At 44.8% G+C, this 20,309-nt stretch overlaps 1 protein-coding gene across 5 annotated transcripts in view; it reads right to left on the bottom strand.

The window, feature by feature from the left end:
* Window positions 1-19,490, bottom strand: part of LOC147121205 (acylphosphatase-2-like) — a 173,230-nt gene extending 153,740 nt beyond the window's left edge. The window contains exons 1-3 of one of the 5 annotated variants that reach the window (XM_085981339.1): window positions 18,738-19,490; window positions 14,025-14,041; window positions 3,083-3,192 (exon numbers count right to left, since the gene is read on the bottom strand). In XM_085981339.1, coding sequence (XP_085837465.1) covers window positions 3,083-3,192; window positions 14,025-14,041; window positions 18,738-18,855 — 245 coding nt within the window. In that variant the 5' untranslated portion in view covers window positions 18,856-19,490. Of the gene's footprint in view, window positions 1-3,082; window positions 3,193-14,024; window positions 14,042-18,506; window positions 18,681-18,737 lie in introns of those variants that run through there. The other 4 variants (XM_085981337.1, XM_085981341.1, XM_085981340.1 and 1 more) reach the window with 4 other exon arrangements.
* Between the last annotated feature and the right edge of the window lie 819 nt (window positions 19,491-20,309).

The raw sequence follows: 20,309 nt of genomic DNA, 5'->3' as shown, positions 1-20,309 counted from the left end.
GTGATTAGTTTCATTTTGTATGTATTGTTTAATGATTGAATTGATAAATTTGGATTTGAAGTTGCATTTGGTGGTGGTTTTTATTTCTATGGTGAACTGAGGGAGGAACCAATAATTGTAAGAAAGAGGGCAATGTGATGGTCAGGGAGAGAGGAAAGGTAAGGACTGTGGGACTGTTGGTGAATGGGGAGGTGTAGTTGTAGTTACTGGTATCACTCATGAATAATCTGATCACGTAGAATCCTGGCAGAAAGGGGCTGTATACAGTAAAGACATGCATTTATATAGCACCTTTCATGACAAAGCGCTTTATAGCCAATGAAGTCCTTTTTCAACTGTAGTCACTGTTGTAATGTAGGAAACGTGGCAGCCAATTTGTGCACAAGGTCCTACAAACAGCAATGTGATAAATGACCAGATAATTTTTTTTTTTAGTGATGCTGGTTGAGGGATAAATATTGGCCAGGATACCGGGATGAACTCCCCTGCTCTTCTTCGAATAGTGCTGTGGGATCTTTTACATCCACCTGAGAGGGCAGACGGGGCCTCGGTTTAGCATCTCATCTGAAAGACGGCACCTCCAACAATGCAGCACTCGCTCAGTACTGCAATGGAGTGTCAGTCTAGATCTTTTGCTCAAGTCTCTGGAGTGGGACTTGAACCCATAATCTTCTGACTCAGAGGCAAGGGTGCTACCACAAATCTCAATACCCGCTCAGCTGAGTACTGCAGGGCTCCTCCAGAGTGGTCCAGGCAGCGGAAGCATTGCTTGAGGATGCTGATGGTGTGTTCTATAATATTCCTTGTGGCAGCATGGCTCTCCTTGAAGGCCTGCTGTGCATGTGTGCGTGGGTTCTTGGCTGCAGTCATGAGGGAATAACCCTTGTCACTCAGTAGCCAGCCTTTGACTTGCCATGCTAGTTCATATACAGGTGGAACAGAAGACTGCCATAGAATGAAAGAATCGTGACTGCTGCCAGAATAACAGGCATGATGTGCTGCCTGTGGTCGCACACCAGCTGCATATTGAGGGAGTGGAATCCCTTTCTGTTTATGAATATGGCTGAGTTCAGATGAGGAGCACGCAAGGCAACGTGCATGCAGTCAGTGGCAACCGGCACCGTGGGGAAGCCTGCAATCTGCATAAAACCTCGTGCTCGCTCCTCCTGCAAGAGGGAATGAGATATACGTGTTTCTCATTGTAATAGAGAGTCTCAGTGACCTGCCTTATACAGCAGTGCACTGCAAACTGCATGACATGAGCCAGAGGCATAAAAATTAACAGCCACAGTCACCACGACAGCCACTCAATGCTGTCCTTGCCCTGCTTTGAGGCTGCAGTTGTGGCTGCAGCAGGTGACAGATTTCAGTCACAACCTCTTTTTTGAACTAAAGATGTCTCATGCATTGGTCTTCCCTGAAGTTGAGGTAAGAGAATTGCTCACTGAAGAACCTCAGCGGGTACGGCCTCCTGCTGAGTGTCCTGCTCCCCCTCTGCCCTCTTCTAGCAGCTTGTCCTGCCCTGCTGTGTAACTTCTCTTCATTTTCCCAGTCATGTTCAATTGACAGAGGAAGCCCTACCAGGCCACCCATGTCTGGAAGCAACTTTTTTTAACACAATATTTTAAATGACACAACAAGGACTGCAAGACCAGCCAAATCCCTCCCTGTAGAGTGCTGAAACTTTAGCGAAGTATAGGAAACTTCCAAAAATGCATACAATTGCACCAGCAGCCAGAAAAAATAATCCAGCAATGAACCTGTACTTCATGATTCCTTTAAATAGCACTGGTAGAGTGTTGGGGGCGGGGGGGGGGGGGGGGGTTCTTCATGCCATGTAACATCGTGTTCAGCTGTGCGAGGTTAAGATAGGGCATTGGCTGGAGTGTGGCATTCCAAATGGCAACAGTGGCTTCAAATCAGCATTGCACACGGATTCGCATCATCATCTCGCTGCTCTGCATGTTGCCAGCAGTCATTAGGAGCGCGTAAGCAAACCCTTTCACCAAGATGGTGTCCTGCGCACTTCCCATCAGAAGTGTGCACGTACACCTTGGACCCCATTTTGTAATATTAGGTGGCCACGTAGCGCCATAAAATGGTCGCTACACAGCTCAATTTAACTCTCATAGTTCCTGCAAGGCATCCAATTATCTTGTCAGCTCTTTTCAATCACTGGCCTAGCAGTAAAAGGCCAGTGAGCAGCACTCGGCCCATGTGTTTAACTATCATACATGGAGCTCTGCCTTTCCTCAACTTTACAAGGATGCGAACTAGCAGTGCAAACAAAGCCAATACTACAGCAATCAATGGAGTACAAGAGTGCCAGTGATGTACTCATTTTTTTTGTTCTTTTTACTTTTTCTTCACTTTTCAGAGCCACCTTGATATGGGGATTGCTAGTTTTCTCACCTTTATATCTCTCAGTCTCCATTGTGAGAAAAAGGATTCTACCTCCACCACTAAGTGGTGAAATGGACTGAACACTGGACAACCCAGTACTGTAATTCTTGGCATTTTGTCATGAAGTACCTTAACAAACTGTAATCAGAGTGGCTTGACTGCACCACCCTATTCAGACCTTGCTATACTCACAGAAATCTAAATTCACATATATTCCCATTAAAGCTATAAAATGGCTATGAAATGTATTTCAGTAGCGAAAGGAAAGGCTCTTGCTTTTCAGTCACATTTGTCTGTAATAATTGGTTTGATAACCTCAAGGAAGGGCCAATGTATTCCATATTTATGTTTCGCTGTTTTGGTTCTATATTAAATTTTAGTATCATTTAACAAGTGAAAGCCAAGTGACAAATAATTACAACTAATTCTACTAAACAAGCATACACTGGACTTCTAACACAGGGAAGATTGTAAATTTTAAAAAGTTAGGTACTTTTAATGATGTCCAAACAGTATTAAGACAGTTTAAACAAAGACAACTTAAATATCCACTCCTAAGATTTGCCAAAACACTCGAAGCACAAGGAGAAAAATGGATTTTAGATTTTTAAACTTGTATTATTCAAAATCTAACATTAACTTACAATAAAGAGAAGTGTAAATAACATGCATCACTTACATTAGGTTTACTAGTTCTTCTTTCCCCTGCACTTGTCCCTCTACAGTTCCTCCCCTAGTGTTTCGAACCCATCCCACCACACCAAGTTTTCTAGCCTGATCCTCTGTGTACTGAAACAAAATGAAACAAAGAGTATGATTTTGATATGGTTTTAATTCAGATCGTCAGGTTACATGGGTTTTCTAAAAAAAATACAGTTTGGATCTACTTTGCTGTTGTGTAACAAGAAGTAACATTTGACATGCAACACTGCAACTTGAGTATACATCAAGATGACATTAGAGCCGTTCCATTTGAATGACTGATAAAATGGGGATTGGAAAAAGAGAGTTTGGTACTTCAGTATTATTTTACATTTCAGTAGTTTACCCAAGAACAAAAAAAGTGAAATAATTATGCAATATGCTGCTATATATTTGCACCATTAGGAGATAGTGGGCAGCACGGTGGCATAGTGGTTAGCACTGTTGCCTCACAGCGCCAGGGACCTGGGTTCGAATCCGGCCTCGGGCGACTGTCTGTGTGGAGTTTGCACATTCTCCCCGTGTTTGCGTGGGTTTCCTCCGGGTGCTCCGGTTTCCTCCCACAGTCCAAAGATGTGCGGGTTAGGTTGATTGGCTATGATAAATTGACCCTTAGTGTTAGGGGGATTAAATACGTGGGGTTACGGGGATAGGGTGGGATATGTGTTGGTATAGGGGTTACGGGGATCGGGTGGGATATGTGTCGGTGCAGGCTCGATGGGCCGAAATGGCCTCTATCTGCACTGTGGAGTTTCTGTGATTCTGTGATATATAATCCTTGCTTATCGATGATGTAATCTATTCTAGAAAGGACATGATCACAGTAGCCGGCAAATGCAAAGTATTCTAGCTAATAGTTTGTTCTTTATGATCCCGTGAAAAGTTCTGTGGGGTAAACTGCACAGTATGATCTTGTTACAATGATAGAATCATTTCCAGAATGCATTGCAGAAGTGACAAGCTACAATATTAAAGGCTGAATTTTAGCTGACCTAGTGATGTAATGGGTTTTAACAGTCTTTTCACCCGAGATATGGTTTGGTCTTCTCTCTCAATTAATTATAATTATTCAACCCCATTTCCTGGTAGGTCCACAGCACAAAAAAGAAACAACAACTTTTATTTATATAGCACCTTTAACATAATAAAATGCCCCAGGTGCTTCACAGGAGCATTATCAAAAAAATCTGACACGAGACATATAAGGAGCTGTTAGGGCAGATGACCAAACGCTTGGGCGAAGTGGTAGGTTTTAAGGAGCGTCTTAAAAGAGGAAAGAGAAGTAGAGAGGCGAAGAAATTTAGGGAGGGAATTCCAGAGCTTACGGCCTAGGCAGCTGAAGGCACGACCGCCAATAGTGGAGCAATTAAAATCGGGGATGTTCAAAAGGCCAGAATTAGCAGAGTGCAAATGTCTAGGGGGATTATAGGGCTGGAGGAGACTACAGAGATAGGGAGGGGTGAAGCCATTGAGGGATTTGAAAACAAGGATGAGAATTTAGAAAACAATACTGCCCACAACTACCAATTTTATTCTGAGCTGCCACGATGATGGCATTTGTGAAATGGAAAGATTTACACTGATTCAGTATGGGCATTCCTGAGGTTGGGTAGAATCATAGAATGATACAGTACAGAAGGAGGCCATTCTGCCCATTGTGCCTGTGGTGGCTCTTTGAAAGAGCTATCCAATTAGTCCCACACCCCTGCTCTTTCCCCCTAGCCCTGCAAAGTTTTCCCCTTCAAGAATTTATCCAATTCCCTTTTGAAGGTTGCTATTCAATCTGCTTCCACCACCCTTTCAGGCAGTGCATTCTAGATCATAACAACTCGCTGCGTAAATTTTTTTCTCCTCATGTCACCTCTGGTTCTATTGCCAATGACCTTAAATCTGTGTTCTCTGATTACCGACCCTTGTGCCACTGAAAACAGTTTCTCCTTATTTACTCTATCAAAACCCTTCATGATTCTGAACACCTCCATCAAATCTCCTCTTAACCTTATCTGCTCGAAGGAGAACAACTCCAGTTTCTCCCCATTCTGGTACCATTATCGTAAATCTCCTCTGCACCCTCTCTAACATCTTGACATCCTTCCTAAAGTATGGTGCCCAGAATTGAATACAATACTCCAGCTGGGGCCTAACCAGTGTTTTATAAAGGTTTAGCACAACCTCCTTGCTTTTGTACTCTATGCCTTTATTAGTAAAGCCTTCTCAACTTGCCCTGTCACCTTCAAAGATTTGTGTACCCACATCCCCAGGTCTCTCTGTTCCTGCACCCCCTTTAAATTTGTACCATTTAGTTTATATTGCCTCTCCTCATTCTTCCTAACAAAATGTACCACTTCACACTTCTCTGCATTAAATCTCATCTGACATGTGTCTGCGCATTTCACCAGTCTGTCTATGTCCTCCTGAAGTCTATTACTATCATCCTCATTGAGCAAAGGCACAAAGTTGGTGTAGCACAGAATACAAATCTCCCGATCTATATGGGAGGATACAGGATCACCTGTGCCATCCTCAATCCAGTAATGATGCCGACAAACCTCCTAACTGCATTCCTCCATGGAGAGATGCTGCTCCGCGCTGCTGACCCAGGATCCTCTTTGGGACACTTATAAAATACACATATGGGAAGCTGTATACTTTGTTTATACATAGATACATAGAAGATAGGAGCAGGAGTAGGCCATTCGGCCCTTCGTGCCTGCTCCGCCATTCGATGAGATCATGGCTGATCCTTTAATTCAGTATCCCGTCCCCGCCTTCTCTCCGTAACCCTTAACCCCTTTTGCCCGTAGAAATATATCTAATTCCCTCTTAAATATATTTAATGAGCTGGCGTACACTGCCCTCTGTGGCAATGAGTTCCACAGGTTCACCACTCTCTGAGTGAAGAAATTCCCCCTCATCTCTGTCCTAAATGGTTTAGCCCTTATCCTTAAATTATGTCCTCTAGTTCTGTTCTCACCCGCCAAGGGAAACATTCCTTCTGCATCCAGTCTGTCTAGACCTGTCAGAATTTTATACACTTCTATGAGGTCCCCTCTCAATCTTCTAAACTCCAGTGTGTACATCCCTAAACTACATAGTCTCTCCTCATAGGTCATTCCCGCCATTCCTGGTATCAGCCTGGTGAATCGCCGCTGTACCCCCTCCATGGCAAGAACATCCTTCCTCAGATGAGGCGACCAAAACTGTACACAGTACTCGAGGTGTGGTCTCACCAGTGCCCTGTACAGCTGCAGCAAGGTATCCCTGTTCCTGTATTCTAACCCTTTTGCTATGAAGGCCAGCATACCGTTTGCCTTCTTGACCGCCTGTTGCACCTGCATGCTCGCCTTCAGTGACTGGTGTACAAGAACACCCAGGTCTCTCTGTACTTCCCCCTCTCCCAATCTATTGCCATTTAAATAATAATTTGCCCTCCCGTTCCTGCACCCAAGGTGGATAACTTCGCACTTGTCCACATTATAGTGCATCTGCCATTTATCCGCCCAATCGCCCAGTCTGTCCAAATCGCTCTGGAGCTTCCTGGTCTCTTCCTCTGAGCCCACCCCCCCTCCTAGTTTAGTGTCGTCTGCAAATTTGGAAATGCTGCATCCGACTCCCTGATCCAGGTCATTAATGTAAATTGTGAACAGCTGGGGGCCCAGGACAGATCCCTGTGGTACCCCACTTGTTACTGCCTGCCATTCAGAAAATGAGCCGTTTATTCCAACTCTCTGTTTTCTATCTGACAGCCAGTTCCCTATCCACGCCAAAACTTTCCCCTTTATCCCATGAGCCTCAATTTTCCATGCTAATCTTTTATGTGGGACCTTATCGAAGGCCTTTTGGAAGTCCAGGTACACCACATCTACAGGTACACTATCCCTTATCTGAAAGCCTTGGGACCAGCTGAGTTTCGGTTTTCGGAATTTTTCAGATTTCAGAAGGTATTATTATAAGACTGGAAAATTTGTATTTAATATAAATTTTAAAAGTTCAGGCTACCTCTTGCGACTGTTCCGTGTCTCATTCCCCTTCCTGCTTCTCTGGAAAGCCGGATATCAGCTGACTCCTACTAAGCTGGCCCGCAAATCAGGTCGGGGGTCGGGTGGGGGGGGGAGATAAGAATATCGGACGGGCCGCGGTTCAGGTCGGGGGGTGGGGGTCGTCGGGGGGAGAAAAGAATATCGGACGGGCCGCGGTTCGGGTCGGGTCGGGGAGAAAAGAATATCGGACGGGGTGGGGGGGGGAGAAAAGAATATCGGACGGGCCGCGGTTCGGTTCGGGTCGGGGGGAGAAAAGAATATCGGACGGGCCGCTGCAGCTATCGGATGGGCCACTGTACTGTTGGGTTCACTCTCCCGGTACCTCCTTCACACTGCCCGGCTCGGCCTGCAATCTCCTACCCAGGAGGGAACTCTGTGACCCTCTGCCCTGCTCAGCGTAAGTCGTGCGCCACTCTGGTCATGTCGTGCGCACGACTTACGCTGAACGAAAAAACTTTCGGTTTTTAGAGGTTTTCGGAAGTTCGGATAAAGGATAGTCTACCTGTAGTAGCAAACAGGTGCTGAAACGATCAAGTTTGGATAATTTGGCCCCTGTTTAGCATTATAAAATTAGTAATTTAACAAAAAAAATCAGGATAAAAGAAACTCACATTTTTGATGGGTTTCATTATTGCTACCTTCTAACAATTTAACTTCTGCTGCTATAAATGCCAGCAGCTTATGTTAGTAAAGTTGCAGCACTTCAAAATGCTTTACTTGTTTCTCTGCCCTTTAGAACTATGTTGAGCAGCAAAGTACTAGTAATCCCACAAAAAATACTTGACTGTCAGCCGGAAAAGAAGCAAAAGGGTAGAAGCAAGGATCATTTTTAGTTCTTCTTCCATCTCAACCACACACATTATTCTTGATCAAAATGGTACACAGGCAACCTCTTATCAGGCTATTGGGAACATGAGAGGGTGCGCCTTGTGTGGACACAACCGTGAATGCTTCCTTCCTCACTACAGGGGAAATGCTTCTTTCACAGGGTAGATTTTTAAGATCAGGAATTCAGGGTGTGCAAATCACAGGCACAAATCCCCATCCTACCTCTCTGAGGTACATTATGTGTATGCCAACAGGCTGGCTCACATTGCCCCCTTTCGTTTTCATTTGAAAGTTGGTGTTCTTGATGTGCCCTCAGTAGATGCAAACTGTAACAAGCATCATTGTTGAGTGCTGGTGAGATTTCGCAGGATTGGGAGCAGACAAATATAATACCTATACTTAACAGAGATAAATCTGATCCAGAAATAGTCCATTTGGGTTGGAAAGAAAAGCTCATGCCTGACAAACCTCTTCAACTTCGGCGAGGGTGTCAAGAGCTGAAGTAGACAATGGGATTCCCTATGGTATTGCATACTTGGATGTGAAGGTTTTTGATAAGAGGCCACATGAAAGAGGTGAAAGCCGTAGGAATTGAAAGGTAGAGTATGAGACTTAATATGAAGCTGGCCACTTAATATGAAGGGTTTTGAAAGAGGTGGCCATTGGGATAGTGGACGCATTGGTTGTCATCTTCCAAAATTCTATAGATTCTGGAACGGTTCCTGCAGATTGGAGGATAGCAAATGTAACCCCGCTATTTAAGAAAGGAGGGAGAGAGAAAACGGGGAACTACAGACCTGTTAGCCTCACATCAGTAGTTGGGAAAATGCTGGAATCTATTATAAAGGATGCAATAACTGGGCACTTAGAAACTAATAGTAAGATTGGGCAGAGTCAACATGGATTTATGAAAGGGAAGTCCTGTTGACAAACCTATTGGAGTTCTTTGAGGATGTAACTAGTGGAGTAGACAAAGGGGAACCGGTAGATGTGGTGAATTTAGATTTTCAGAAGGCCTTCAATAAGGTCCCACACAAGAGGTTGGTGAACAAAATTAGGGCACATGGAATTGGGGGTAATATACTAGCATGGATTGAGAATTGGTTAACAGACAGAAAACAAAGAGTAGGGATAAACGGGTCCTTTTCAGGATGGCAGGCTGTGACTAGTGGGGTACCACAAGGATCGGTGCTTGGGCCCCAGCTATTCACAATCTATATCAATGATTTGGATGAGGGGACTAAATGTAACATTTCCAAATTTGCTGATGATACAAAGCTAGGTGGCAGTGTCAGTTGTGAAGAGGCTTCAAGGAGATCTCAACAGGCTCAGTGAGTGGGCAAGAACATGGCAGATGGAATATAATGTGGATAAATGTGAAGTTATACACTTTGGTAGAAAAAACAGAAAGGCAGAGTATTTCCTAAATGATGAAAGATTGGGGAATGCAGATGCTCAAAGGGACCTGGGTGTCCATGTACATGAGTCACTGAAAGTGAATGTGCAGGTGCAGCAAGCCATTAGGAAGGCAAATGGTATGCTGGCCTTCATTACAAGAGGATTTGAGTATGGGAGTAAAGAAGTCTTACTCCAATTATATAGGGCCTTGGTGAGGCCACACCTGGAGTACTGTGTACAATTTTGGTCTCCTTACCTAAGAAATGATATACTTGCCATAGAGGGAGTGCAACGAAGGTTCACGAGATTGATTCCTGGGATGGCGGGACTGTCGTATGAGAAGAGATTGAGTAAACTAGGCCTGTATTCTCTTGAATTCAGAAGAATGAGAGGGGATCTCATTGAAGCATACAAAATTATTACAGAGCTTGATAGGGTGGATGCTGGTAGAATGTTTCCCTCGGCTGGGGAGTCTAGAATCAGGGGCCACAGCCTCAGGTTAAAGGGTAGGCCATTCAGGACTGAGATGAGAAGAAATTTCTTCACACAGAGGGTGGCGAATCTTTGACATTCTCTACCCCAGAGGGCTGTGGAGGCTCAATCATTAGGTATATTCAAAACAGAAGTCGATAGATTCTGACTAGTAAGGGCATCAATGGATATGGCGATAGGGCCGGTGAATGGAGTTGAGGCAGAAGATCAGCCATGATCTCATTGAATGGCGGAGCAGGCTCGAAGGGCCGAATGGCCTACTCCTGCTCCTATTTCTTATGTTCTTATGGTCAAAAAACAGCAAACCCAGGGTATTGGGAGAGGTATTGGGCAGGATTTTCATTGGGCCGTGGAGACGGGATTGGAGGCATGTGGGGGGTTAAAATCTCGAAATCGGGGGGGCCGACACCATCCCGCCCCCCAACCCGCCTCCATGTAGGTTTCAAAGGAGGCGGGTACCCGCCCCGCACTGGGACCCGCCTCCCCGAGGCGGGAAGGGGATTAGTGCCAATTAACTGCCTGTTAACAGGTAGTTAACAGGCAGTTTTTAGCCTAATCCCTATTTTTAATGTTGAAGTGTGAGATTCCCGATGGCTCCAAACCACGCCAAGTTAGAGGAGGTGAACCGTCGGGATGAAGGGTTCGAGATGTCCGGTGTTCAGGTGAGTGATGGGTGCATGAGTGCAAAGGTAAGTGTGTTTGGTGTGTGTAAAGTGTTTAAAGAAGTTTTACATACCTTTACTTACCTTTACAGCCTTCCTTCCTTCAGGTCTCGGGAGTCCCTCATCTCACCAGCACAGAAAGCAGAATGGCTGCGAGCTGTCAAAAATTGCAGCATTCAGCTTTCTGTTCCGGAGAGATCTCTAAATCAGCCTGAGAGGAATTAACTTAGAATACAGATTGTCAGTGTTTGACAGCTTCAAACAGCTGTGAAACGCTGATATTTCATCTGTCAAAAGGTCTTGACAGATGAAATATCAATCTGTGACGTCACCTGTTGCTGGGTGGCCCTTAATTGGCCTGCTGAGCTCGCAGGACAGGCTCAACAAGGTCAATCAAGTCAAAATCGTGTGGGTTGGCTAGAACTCGATGGAGGCGGGACTACAACCCTGAAAGTTGTAGTCCTGCCTCCTACCCGACTCCTCAATGAAAATCCAGCCCATTGTGTCAGTCTGGGTAAGGTGTTGCATGGTGATCTGCAGGAGTAAATGCTTTGACCTCTGATGTTTTTTATTTACATAAACAACCTGGATCTTGACACCAACTGTAAGATTGTCAAATTTATACATGGCACTAAACTAGGCAGTGCAGTAAAAAGCAAGGATAGGCAGAGGGATTGGGATAATTTATGGAAACATGCAAATAGATGGCAAATTAAATTTAATACTAAATAAATAATGTGTGACATTAAGTATAATATAAGGGCACCTTGTCCAGTAATAGTGGACTCATCTCTGGCAACTTCTGAACGATGTGAAGAGACAATTAAAACAGTAGAATACAAGTCTAATGAGGTTGTACGGAGACTGTACAATGCACTGTGTGCAGCTCTGATCATTGTGCAACCAAGAGTTGGAGAGGTGCAGAAAAAAGCAACAAGAATGATTCAAGTGTGTACATGTGACCTATAAGTAAAAGTTTAAAAAGCTCAATCTCTGCAACCTAAAGAAGTCAGTTAAAATATTAAATGCCTTGGATAAAGTAGATCTTGAATATTACCTCAAAATAAGGTAAGATAATAGGACCAGATATCATTAATATAAATTAGTAAACAAATAAATTTAGGCCAGATGCCAGAAGCGACTTCATCATAATTTACCAGGCAGAGTAGCAGTCAGTGTAGCAGCATTTAAACACAATTGGTCGCTGGGCTGGGCCAGTCAGAATTCCAGAGGGTTGTGTTTTACGCGTCAAATGGACTTTTTTTATCCTTGATTTTAATGACATTATTATGCTTAAGCCCTGCAGATGTTTTCCATTACCAGATCATATACAGGCCTGTCTAGCGATGAAGTTTGTATATTTCCATATAATTATACAAAATTATGATGAAATATAATTCATAATAATCAGAGCTTTGAATTTTTAATACACACACATATATACACGTATATTACATTTAAATGCAGGATTTAAAAGAGAAATGGATAAATATTTAAAAGAGAAAAATGTAAAAAGGTATAGAGGGAAAAGGCAAGGGAATGGGACGAAGTGGACAGCTCTTTATGAAAGCTGGCATGATGAGCCAAATAGCCTCCTTCCATGCTGTAAAATTGAGTCATACAATATATACGTGTCAGCTGTGGCTCAGTTGGTAGCGCTCTCACCTCTGAGTCAGAAGGTCATGGGTTCAAGTCCCACTCCAGGGATGAGTACAAAATCTAGTACTGAGGGAGTGCTACATTGTCAGAAGTGCCGTCTGTCAGAGTAGACGTTAAACCGAGGCCTCATCTGCTCTCTCAGGTGGACGTAAAAGATACCATCGCACTATTTGAAGAAAAGGGCAGTTCTCCCCGGTGTCCTGGCCAACATTTATCCCTCAACCAACATCACTAAATCAGATCACCTGGTGATTTATCACTTTGCCGTTTGTGGGCGCTTTCAAATTGGCTGCCGAGATTCCTGCACTTCTAAAGGACTTCATTGGCTGTAAATTGCTTTAGGACATCCTGAGGTCGTGCAAGGTGCTATATAAATAATACTTTCTTTTTTTTAAATGCACACCCCCAAACTAGTTGGCTTCCCATGGTGTTCTCTTTCACTCCCTTTCCCTTAATGTTTTTCTGTTTGTCTTCTACTCCTCTTTCTGCATGGCGCTCACATACTTTCTCTCATTTTTATCTTTATATCTCTTGGTGTGTGTCTTACTGTATTTCTCCCTCTTTCTGTATGTCTTATCTTCCTTTGTGTCTTTTCTATATCTCTCACATGCTTCTTCGCTAATTTACTGAATTTGTATCTTTCATCTTTCTTAAAGGTCAGGTCACACATCGAGATGGCAGCCATTATGTACTGGGTCAGAGGTGGGTTCTGGATTGGGCAGGAATAAAGAGAGTTGTTGCACCATATATAGCTGAGAGAGAAACAGGGGCTGGGACCTGAACTCTACCTTTTACTGGGTTTCTTTCTGTTTTGATGCTGTGCTGGATCTGAAACTGCAGCCCTGATTGGTACTGAAACATCTAGGAATTGACACAACTAGTGGGTGAGAAAAGTGGGCAGCTGGAGAATGGGAGGAGTCAGGTCCCAAGGCCGAGGTCCCACGCAGAGAAGTTAGAGCGGGAAGGGAGTGTACCAGGGCCAGAGACCCAAAGCTGGAAGGAAGGGGAAAGGTTTATTCTGCTGTTGGCATCTTTACTTTTGATGGTCAGGAGGAATAAACTGAGACAAAAGATGCAGTATGAAATCCGAGATGATTGAAACATTGCCAGACTTCTATTTAGTCCATTTTTTATCACTTAAATTTTAACCATAGGGCTATCGCAGCCATTTTAAATTGACATCCAGTCTCACTCAGCAGAATATCAGCTGATTTCCCAAGCTCTGATCCTTGTTAAAAACAAGAGCACAGCAGCAACATGATTAGCAGTCAAGAAATGAGCTGGTCCTCCAGTCTCAATACTAAGTGAGCCTGTCTCCTTAAAATGCAGGCTCCTTTCAACAGCCACTATGTACCTGACCTTTTGGCAGGTCCAGCGTTGTGGCAGCTACAATGGGAGGCTCAGTGCTGAGGCTAGGAAATAGTAGGAGCTTGACTCACTGCAAGGTGGAAACGAGGAAATAGCAGGAGTCTCGAACTGTGCGATGACTTCTGCATAATATGTTCCTTGTCTCAGTTAGACAGGCTTCCACAAGAAACAAATAAACACAAGAGGACAAGTTAACATGCCAGTTTCATGCACCTCCGTGCAGTTGAATTAAGACTGGCATTGGCGGAGTCCAGATAATGTCACCTGGCTACCATTTTGGTAGGTATTACTGTGTGGCATGGTGGGGGTGAGACAAAAAAAGATTTCAAACATGTAAGTGTTATTTATTGAAAGAATTAGAATAATCATCAGAATTCACTTAAAAGTTCAAAAAGGTCTATCCCAATGAATTAGGAACCTCTACTCCACTGATCTTTAAGAGTATTAAATGATGTTGTAGTAGTCACCTTACCATTCTGAAACAGACCCCTGTGTGGAATAAGAGAAAGAAAAACAGATCAACCATACTATCCTACAAAAACAATAAGGCTACACAATATACGAGTTCAATTATTTTACATAAAGCTGGTATGAAGGACATATCAAATTTATTAAAAATCTGCACACGGCCTGCGTTTCCTGTCCACAAATGTTACTTCCTCTAATATTTTTTATGTCAACATAAAAATGGGAAACTTCCTATTTAAACCTTTGAGAAATCCTTTGTAAACATTTTATAATTGGGAAATTCTCAACATTTTTTACATAGAATTGATAAAATGTTTACAAAGGATTTCTCATATTTCATAGACACGTATCAATCAAATCACTCAAAATGTTTTTGGAAAACAATGTTGTCTGTCATTTTTTTTCTCAGTAACTTAAAGCTTCGAGGTGGGAATTTTAATTCCCCTTGCCCAGTGGGCAGTTAAAATGGAGTGGGTGACCATTCCCACTCCATTCTGATTTTAAAATGCCTGATATTTCAGGTGTACGAGGCAGGAGCCTCATGCATTTATGCAAATTGTGATCCTATTGACAGCAATAGGTCCCCCGACGTCATCTTAACCTGAAAGAGAGTGGGCCCACAGTGGCCACCCTGGCAGCTACAACCACGTTCAAAGCCAAAGCTGGCATATGGATCAATAGGTAGATTGTGGAGCACTTGGGCCGGGCAGATAAGCAAGTGGGTTAGGATGCCCTTGGGCCAGGAAGCACTCAGGACAAGCAGGTGGTGTGGCATTCAGAGCAAGCAAGTGAGCTGACTGGCTGGGAAACATGGGGTAAATGGGAAGGAATGGGAGAAAGCATGGAATGCATTTGAAGCAGGCAGGCCAGGAGGCAATTGCGCAGCAAGAACTCAGGGTAGGTGGGCAGTCAAGCAAGTATTTAGGGTGGGCGGTCAGGAGACCTTTGCAGACTAGTTCTGCCAACCCTGCCCAAGTCATTACACAACCCCTAACAGCCCGCTTCTACCTCCTTCCCAAGAGCCACAAACAGGACTGCCCTGGTAGACCCATCGTTTCAGCCTGTTCTTGCCCCACGGAACTTATTTCTTCCTATCACGACTCTATTTTTTCTCTCCTCTTGTTCAGTCTCTTCCGACCTACATTCACGACTTTTCTAACACCCTCCACCACTTTAACAGTTTCCAGGCTCTAACAGTCTCCTTTTCCCCATGGACGTCCAGTCCCACTACACCTCCATCCCCCACCAGGACGGTCTGCGGGGCTTCTTCCTTGAACAGAGGCTCAACCAGTCCCCATCCACCACCACCCTCCTCCGCCTGGCTGAACTTGTTCTTATATTGAACAACTTCTACTTTGACTCCACTCACTTCCTCCAAGTAAAAGGTGTTGCTATGGGAACCCGTATGGGTCCTGGCTATGACAGTCTTTCCATGGGATACGTGGAACATTCTTAGTTCCAGTCGTACTCAGGTTCCCTCCCTCACCTCTTTTTCCGGTACACTGATGACTGTACTGGGTGCCACTTCCTGCTCGCGCCCCGAACTGGAAAATTTCATCAACTTTGCTTTAAATTTCCACCCCTCACTCGCAACATGGTCCATCTCCGACTCTTCCCTTCCCTCCCTTGACTTCTCTATCTCCATTTCTGGGGATAGGCTTTCAACGAATGTCTACTATAAGCCCACTGGCTCCCACAGCTACCCGAGTACACTTCCTCCCACCCCACTTCCTGTAAGGACTCTATTCCATTCTCCCAGTTTCTCTGCCTCTGTCGCATCTGTTCTGACGATCCCACTTTCCACACCAGTGCTTCCGATATGTTTTCCTTTGTCCACAACCGAAGAATCCCCTTCACCGTGATTGACAGGACTCTTGACTGTGCCAGAGTCATTTCCCGCACTTCTGCCCTCACCCCTTCCCCTCCATCCCAGAACCACAGTAGGGTTCCCCTTGTCCTCACCTTGCACCCCACCAGCCTCCACATTCAACAGATCATCTTCTGCCATTTCCGCCACCTCCAGCGTGATGCCACCACCAAACACATTTTCCCTTCCCCTTTTAGCATTCCAAAGGGACCATTCTCTCCGCAACACCCTGGTCCATTCACCCCCAACATCTGCTGCCCTTCCCACCACACCTTCCCATGCAAGCGCAGGAGATGCAACACCTGCCCTTTCACCTCCTCCCTTCCCACGTCCAGGACCCCAAACACTCCTGCCAGGTGAAATTGTAATTTACTTGTACTTCTTTTAATTTAATATACTGCATTTGCGGCTCACGATGTGGTCCATTTTAATTCTCTGTCCCGCTCCCTCTCTGACCTCGGCCTCCTACACTGTTCCAATGAAGCTCAACGAAAGCTCGAGGAACAGCACCTTATCTTCCAATTAGGCACTTTACAACCTTCCTCAACAATTTCAGATCATAACCACTGCTCCCATTTTTTCGGCCAGCAGGTGCTGGTAATGATTCTGCTGTTCATTTAAATCACTCCTCCCCTCCCCATCACAGACCTTCCCTTTTGTTTTTTCCTCCCCTCCCCACCTTTCTCTGCCTCTGTGCTTGCATAAAACCTGTTTGTTATACCTGTAACAGGAGCAAGGATGTCTTACTACAGTTATACAGGGCCTTGGTGAGACCATACCTGGAGTACTGTGTGCAGTTTTGGTCTCCTTACCTAAGAAAGGATATACTTGCCATAGAGGGAGTGCAGCGAAGGTTCACCAGACTGATTCCTGGGATGGCAGGACTGTCATATGAGGAGATTGGACCGACTAGGCCTGTATTCACTAGAGTTTAGAAGAATGAGAAGGGATCTCATTGAAACATATACAATTCTGACAGGGCTAGACAAACTGGGAGCAGGGAGGATGTTTCCCCTGGCTGGGGGTCTAGAACGAGGGGTCACAGTCTCAGGATACGGGGTAGGACATTTAGGGCTGAGATGAGGAGAAATTTCTTCACTCAGAGGGTGGTGAACCTGTGGAATTCTCTACCACAGAAGGCTGTGGCGGTCAAGTCACTGAATATATTTAAGAAGGAGATAGATAGATTTCTAGACACAAGAGGCATCAAGGGGTCTGGGGAGAGAGGGGGAATATGGTATTGAGATACAGGATCATCCATGATCATACTGAATGGCGAAACAGGCTCGAAGGGCCGAATGGCCTACTCCTGCTCCTATTTTGCTATGTTCCTATGCAACATTTTTCAGTTCTGACGAAAGGTCACCGGCCTACAATGTTAAAAATTAACTCTGTTTCTCTCTCCACAGATGCTATCTGGCCTGTTGAGTATTTCCAGTATTTTCTGTTTACCCTTCCCCTTTGTTGGCTTTCTCCTCAACTGTCCAAAGCTGTGTGGTTCTGTATTTTATCTTTGACCAGTGTCATAGTGAGGGGAACGGCAGCAAATTGGCAATAAATGTAACTGTTCATCAGATTTAGTAAGAATACAGGGGAGCTCAGGGGCAACAGGCTCCTAATTCCAGGCCTGTACATTCAGAATAAAAGACAAACCAGAGTAGTATTCTTAAGAGAGTGCAGTAAAAGTTAATACTGGGATTTTGGGAAAACTGACCAAACACTTGCAGCATGAAGGATACAACCTTCTACCTCAATTCTGAAAACTACTGATGCAATATGCTCAGATGACTCTCTTCACCTGTTCTAAGGAAGGAATATCTGGTCAAAGCCTGAAGAAAATGTTAATGATTGAATTATCTTAAATTCAGTGAGTAAATGTAATTATGCTATTGTAGAATATGTAGCTTTCCAGTGTTTTAATTTTGTTTAAAACCTTATCTTCGACGTTATAAAATGTCACTTACTGAGGGGAAAATGTGGCGTTTTTTTAAATTCAGAAAGCATTTTGAGTGATTCAATTAATTCCTTTTCTTTTAATTGTTGATAGGGTCTCCTGACTGGCCATTCAACATGACCTGTTTTCACACTTGCAGTTTTTTTTAAAGCCACTTTCAATTTATTCTTTCTTACCCCAGTTGCAATTTGTTGCATTTTTACTTTTAATGTTACAAGAAATAATCATGACCAGGAGGAATTGCGTATTATACACGAGACTTTCAATATATATTGGATGGTTGGATGTGTTTACAGACGCTCTGAAAAACCACGTGACAACTCAATGTCCTCAATAAGCTAAAGGTCTCGGAATAGAGGCTCTGACACTAGTTACCAGAACAGAATAATCCACGGGCTGTAAACTGCAACACAAGCTCTCTCGGTGCTGGTGACGGCACAAAAAGACGGATTTATTTGTGACCGTTTCAGATTGTTAACAGCCTTCAAAAGGTGCCAGTTTTCCGCTGTTCTCGAACATTTGGCTCCTCAAGGATTAACTTTCACAAGACAAACAAATATAACCCTTCAAACATAATGAAAATTCTTATACTTTCCAAAATAATTTAGTAAAGTATTAGTCTCTTGATCACTCGCTTTTTAACCAGCACTTTCCAAAACACTGACCTTTCCGGGTATGTGTGGGAGGGCGTTTTGCACCATGAGGTCAACCCCTTCCTATTTTAGTCACAAAATAACAGCTCCCTATTTTAATTAACTTCAGCTGCAGACGTAACAGACAACAATTTTATAGATCACAAACACCGCGTTAGAAAGCGAATCTCCAGTTGAATTCGCGACTGTTTTGCCCAGACTGCATTCCGCAGGCTCTATTTTTATACCGAAAGTGCTACTTACCCTGCACTCGGCCACTGATCTCATAATCCATCGATTTGAATCGCGCTGCGACTGACACCACCTTGGACATGATCACCAATAAACTAAAGCAAATCGCTACTTTCGCCGCACTGCACATCAGACAAGACAGCTCACTGCGAAACAGCCGGCTCGCCACCAAAAGAGCGCAGTCCGCTCCAGCCTTTCCCGATCCACTCCACTCCGCTCCAGCCTTTCCCGATCCGCTCCAGCCTTTCCCGATCCGCTCCAGCTTTTCCCGATCCACTCCAGTCCGCTCCAGCCTTTCCCGATCCACTCCAGTCCGCTCCAGCCTTGCCCGATCCGCTTCAGTCCGCGCCTTTCCCGATCCACTCCAGTCCGCTCCAGCCTTGCCCGATCCGCTTCAGCCTTGCCCGATCCGCTCCAGTCTTTCTCGATCCACTCCAGTCCGCTCCAGCCTTGCCCGATCCGCTTCAGTCCGCTCCAGCCTTTCTCGATCCACTCCAGTCCGCTCCAGCCTTGCCCGATCCGCTTCAGTCCGCTCCAGCCTTGCCCGATCCGCTTCAGTCCGCTCCAGCCTTGCCCGATCCGCTCCAGTCTTTCTCGATCCACTCCAGTCCGCTCCAGCCTTGCCCGATCCGCTTCAGTCCGCTCCAGCCTTTCTCGATCCACTCCAGTCCGCTCCAGCCTTGCCCGATCCGCTCAAGTCCGCTCCAGCTTTTCCCGATCCGCTCCAGCCTTGCCCGATTCGCGCCAGCCTTGTCAGATCCACTCCATCCTTACCTAAGAACATAAGAAATAGGAGCAGGAGTAGGCTATTTGGCCCCTCGAGCCTTCTCCGCCATTCAATAAGATCAACTCCACTTTCCTGCACTATCCCCATATCCCTCGATTCCTTTAAGATCCAAAAATCTATCGATCTCTGTCTTGAATATACTCAACCACTGAGCCTTCACAGCCCTCTGGGGTAGAGAACTCCAAAGGTTCACCACCCTCTGCGTGAAGAAATTTCTTCTCATCTCTGTCCTAAATAGCCGACCCCTTAATCTGAGACTGTGACCCCTGGTTCTAGACTCCCCAGCCAGGGAAAACATACTTCCCTGCATCTTCCCCGTCAAGCCCTGTAAGAACTTTGTATGTTTCAATGAGATTACCTCTCATTCTTCTAAACTCCAGAGAATATAGACCTAGTCTACTCAATCTCTCTTCGTAGGCGGACTGGAGTGATCCACGCTTGTCCGTACCAGCCTTGCCTGATCCACTGCAGTCCACCCCAAACACATTTACTCCGCTCCAGCCGTGTCTAATCCACTCCAACCAGCCTGATGTAGCTACTCCAAATGATGGCAGGTTGGATGATAATCAAGTTCAGAACTAACAGAATGGAGACCTGGAAGGGCAGCCGATAAGGCTGGTGCGTTTGATTGAGAGTGAGATGAGCAACATTATAATGGATAAAAGGAAATGTTTAGATAAATTGGTTAAGCTGAAGGAAGACAGTGTGCCAGAGCCTCCATCGTTAAGCAGTCCTTGCCCACATACAGCAAGACCTGGACAACATCCAGGCTTGTGCTGATAAGTGGCAAATAATAT

Source organism: Somniosus microcephalus, chromosome 3 (genome assembly GCF_052327205.1).
Source record: "Somniosus microcephalus isolate GS21.2 chromosome 3, FLI_Smic_1.0, whole genome shotgun sequence".
Lineage (NCBI taxonomy): Eukaryota > Metazoa > Chordata > Chondrichthyes > Squaliformes > Somniosidae > Somniosus > Somniosus microcephalus.
Note: the sequence above shows the minus strand (reverse complement) of the source record. Positions and strands in the feature narration are given on the sequence as shown.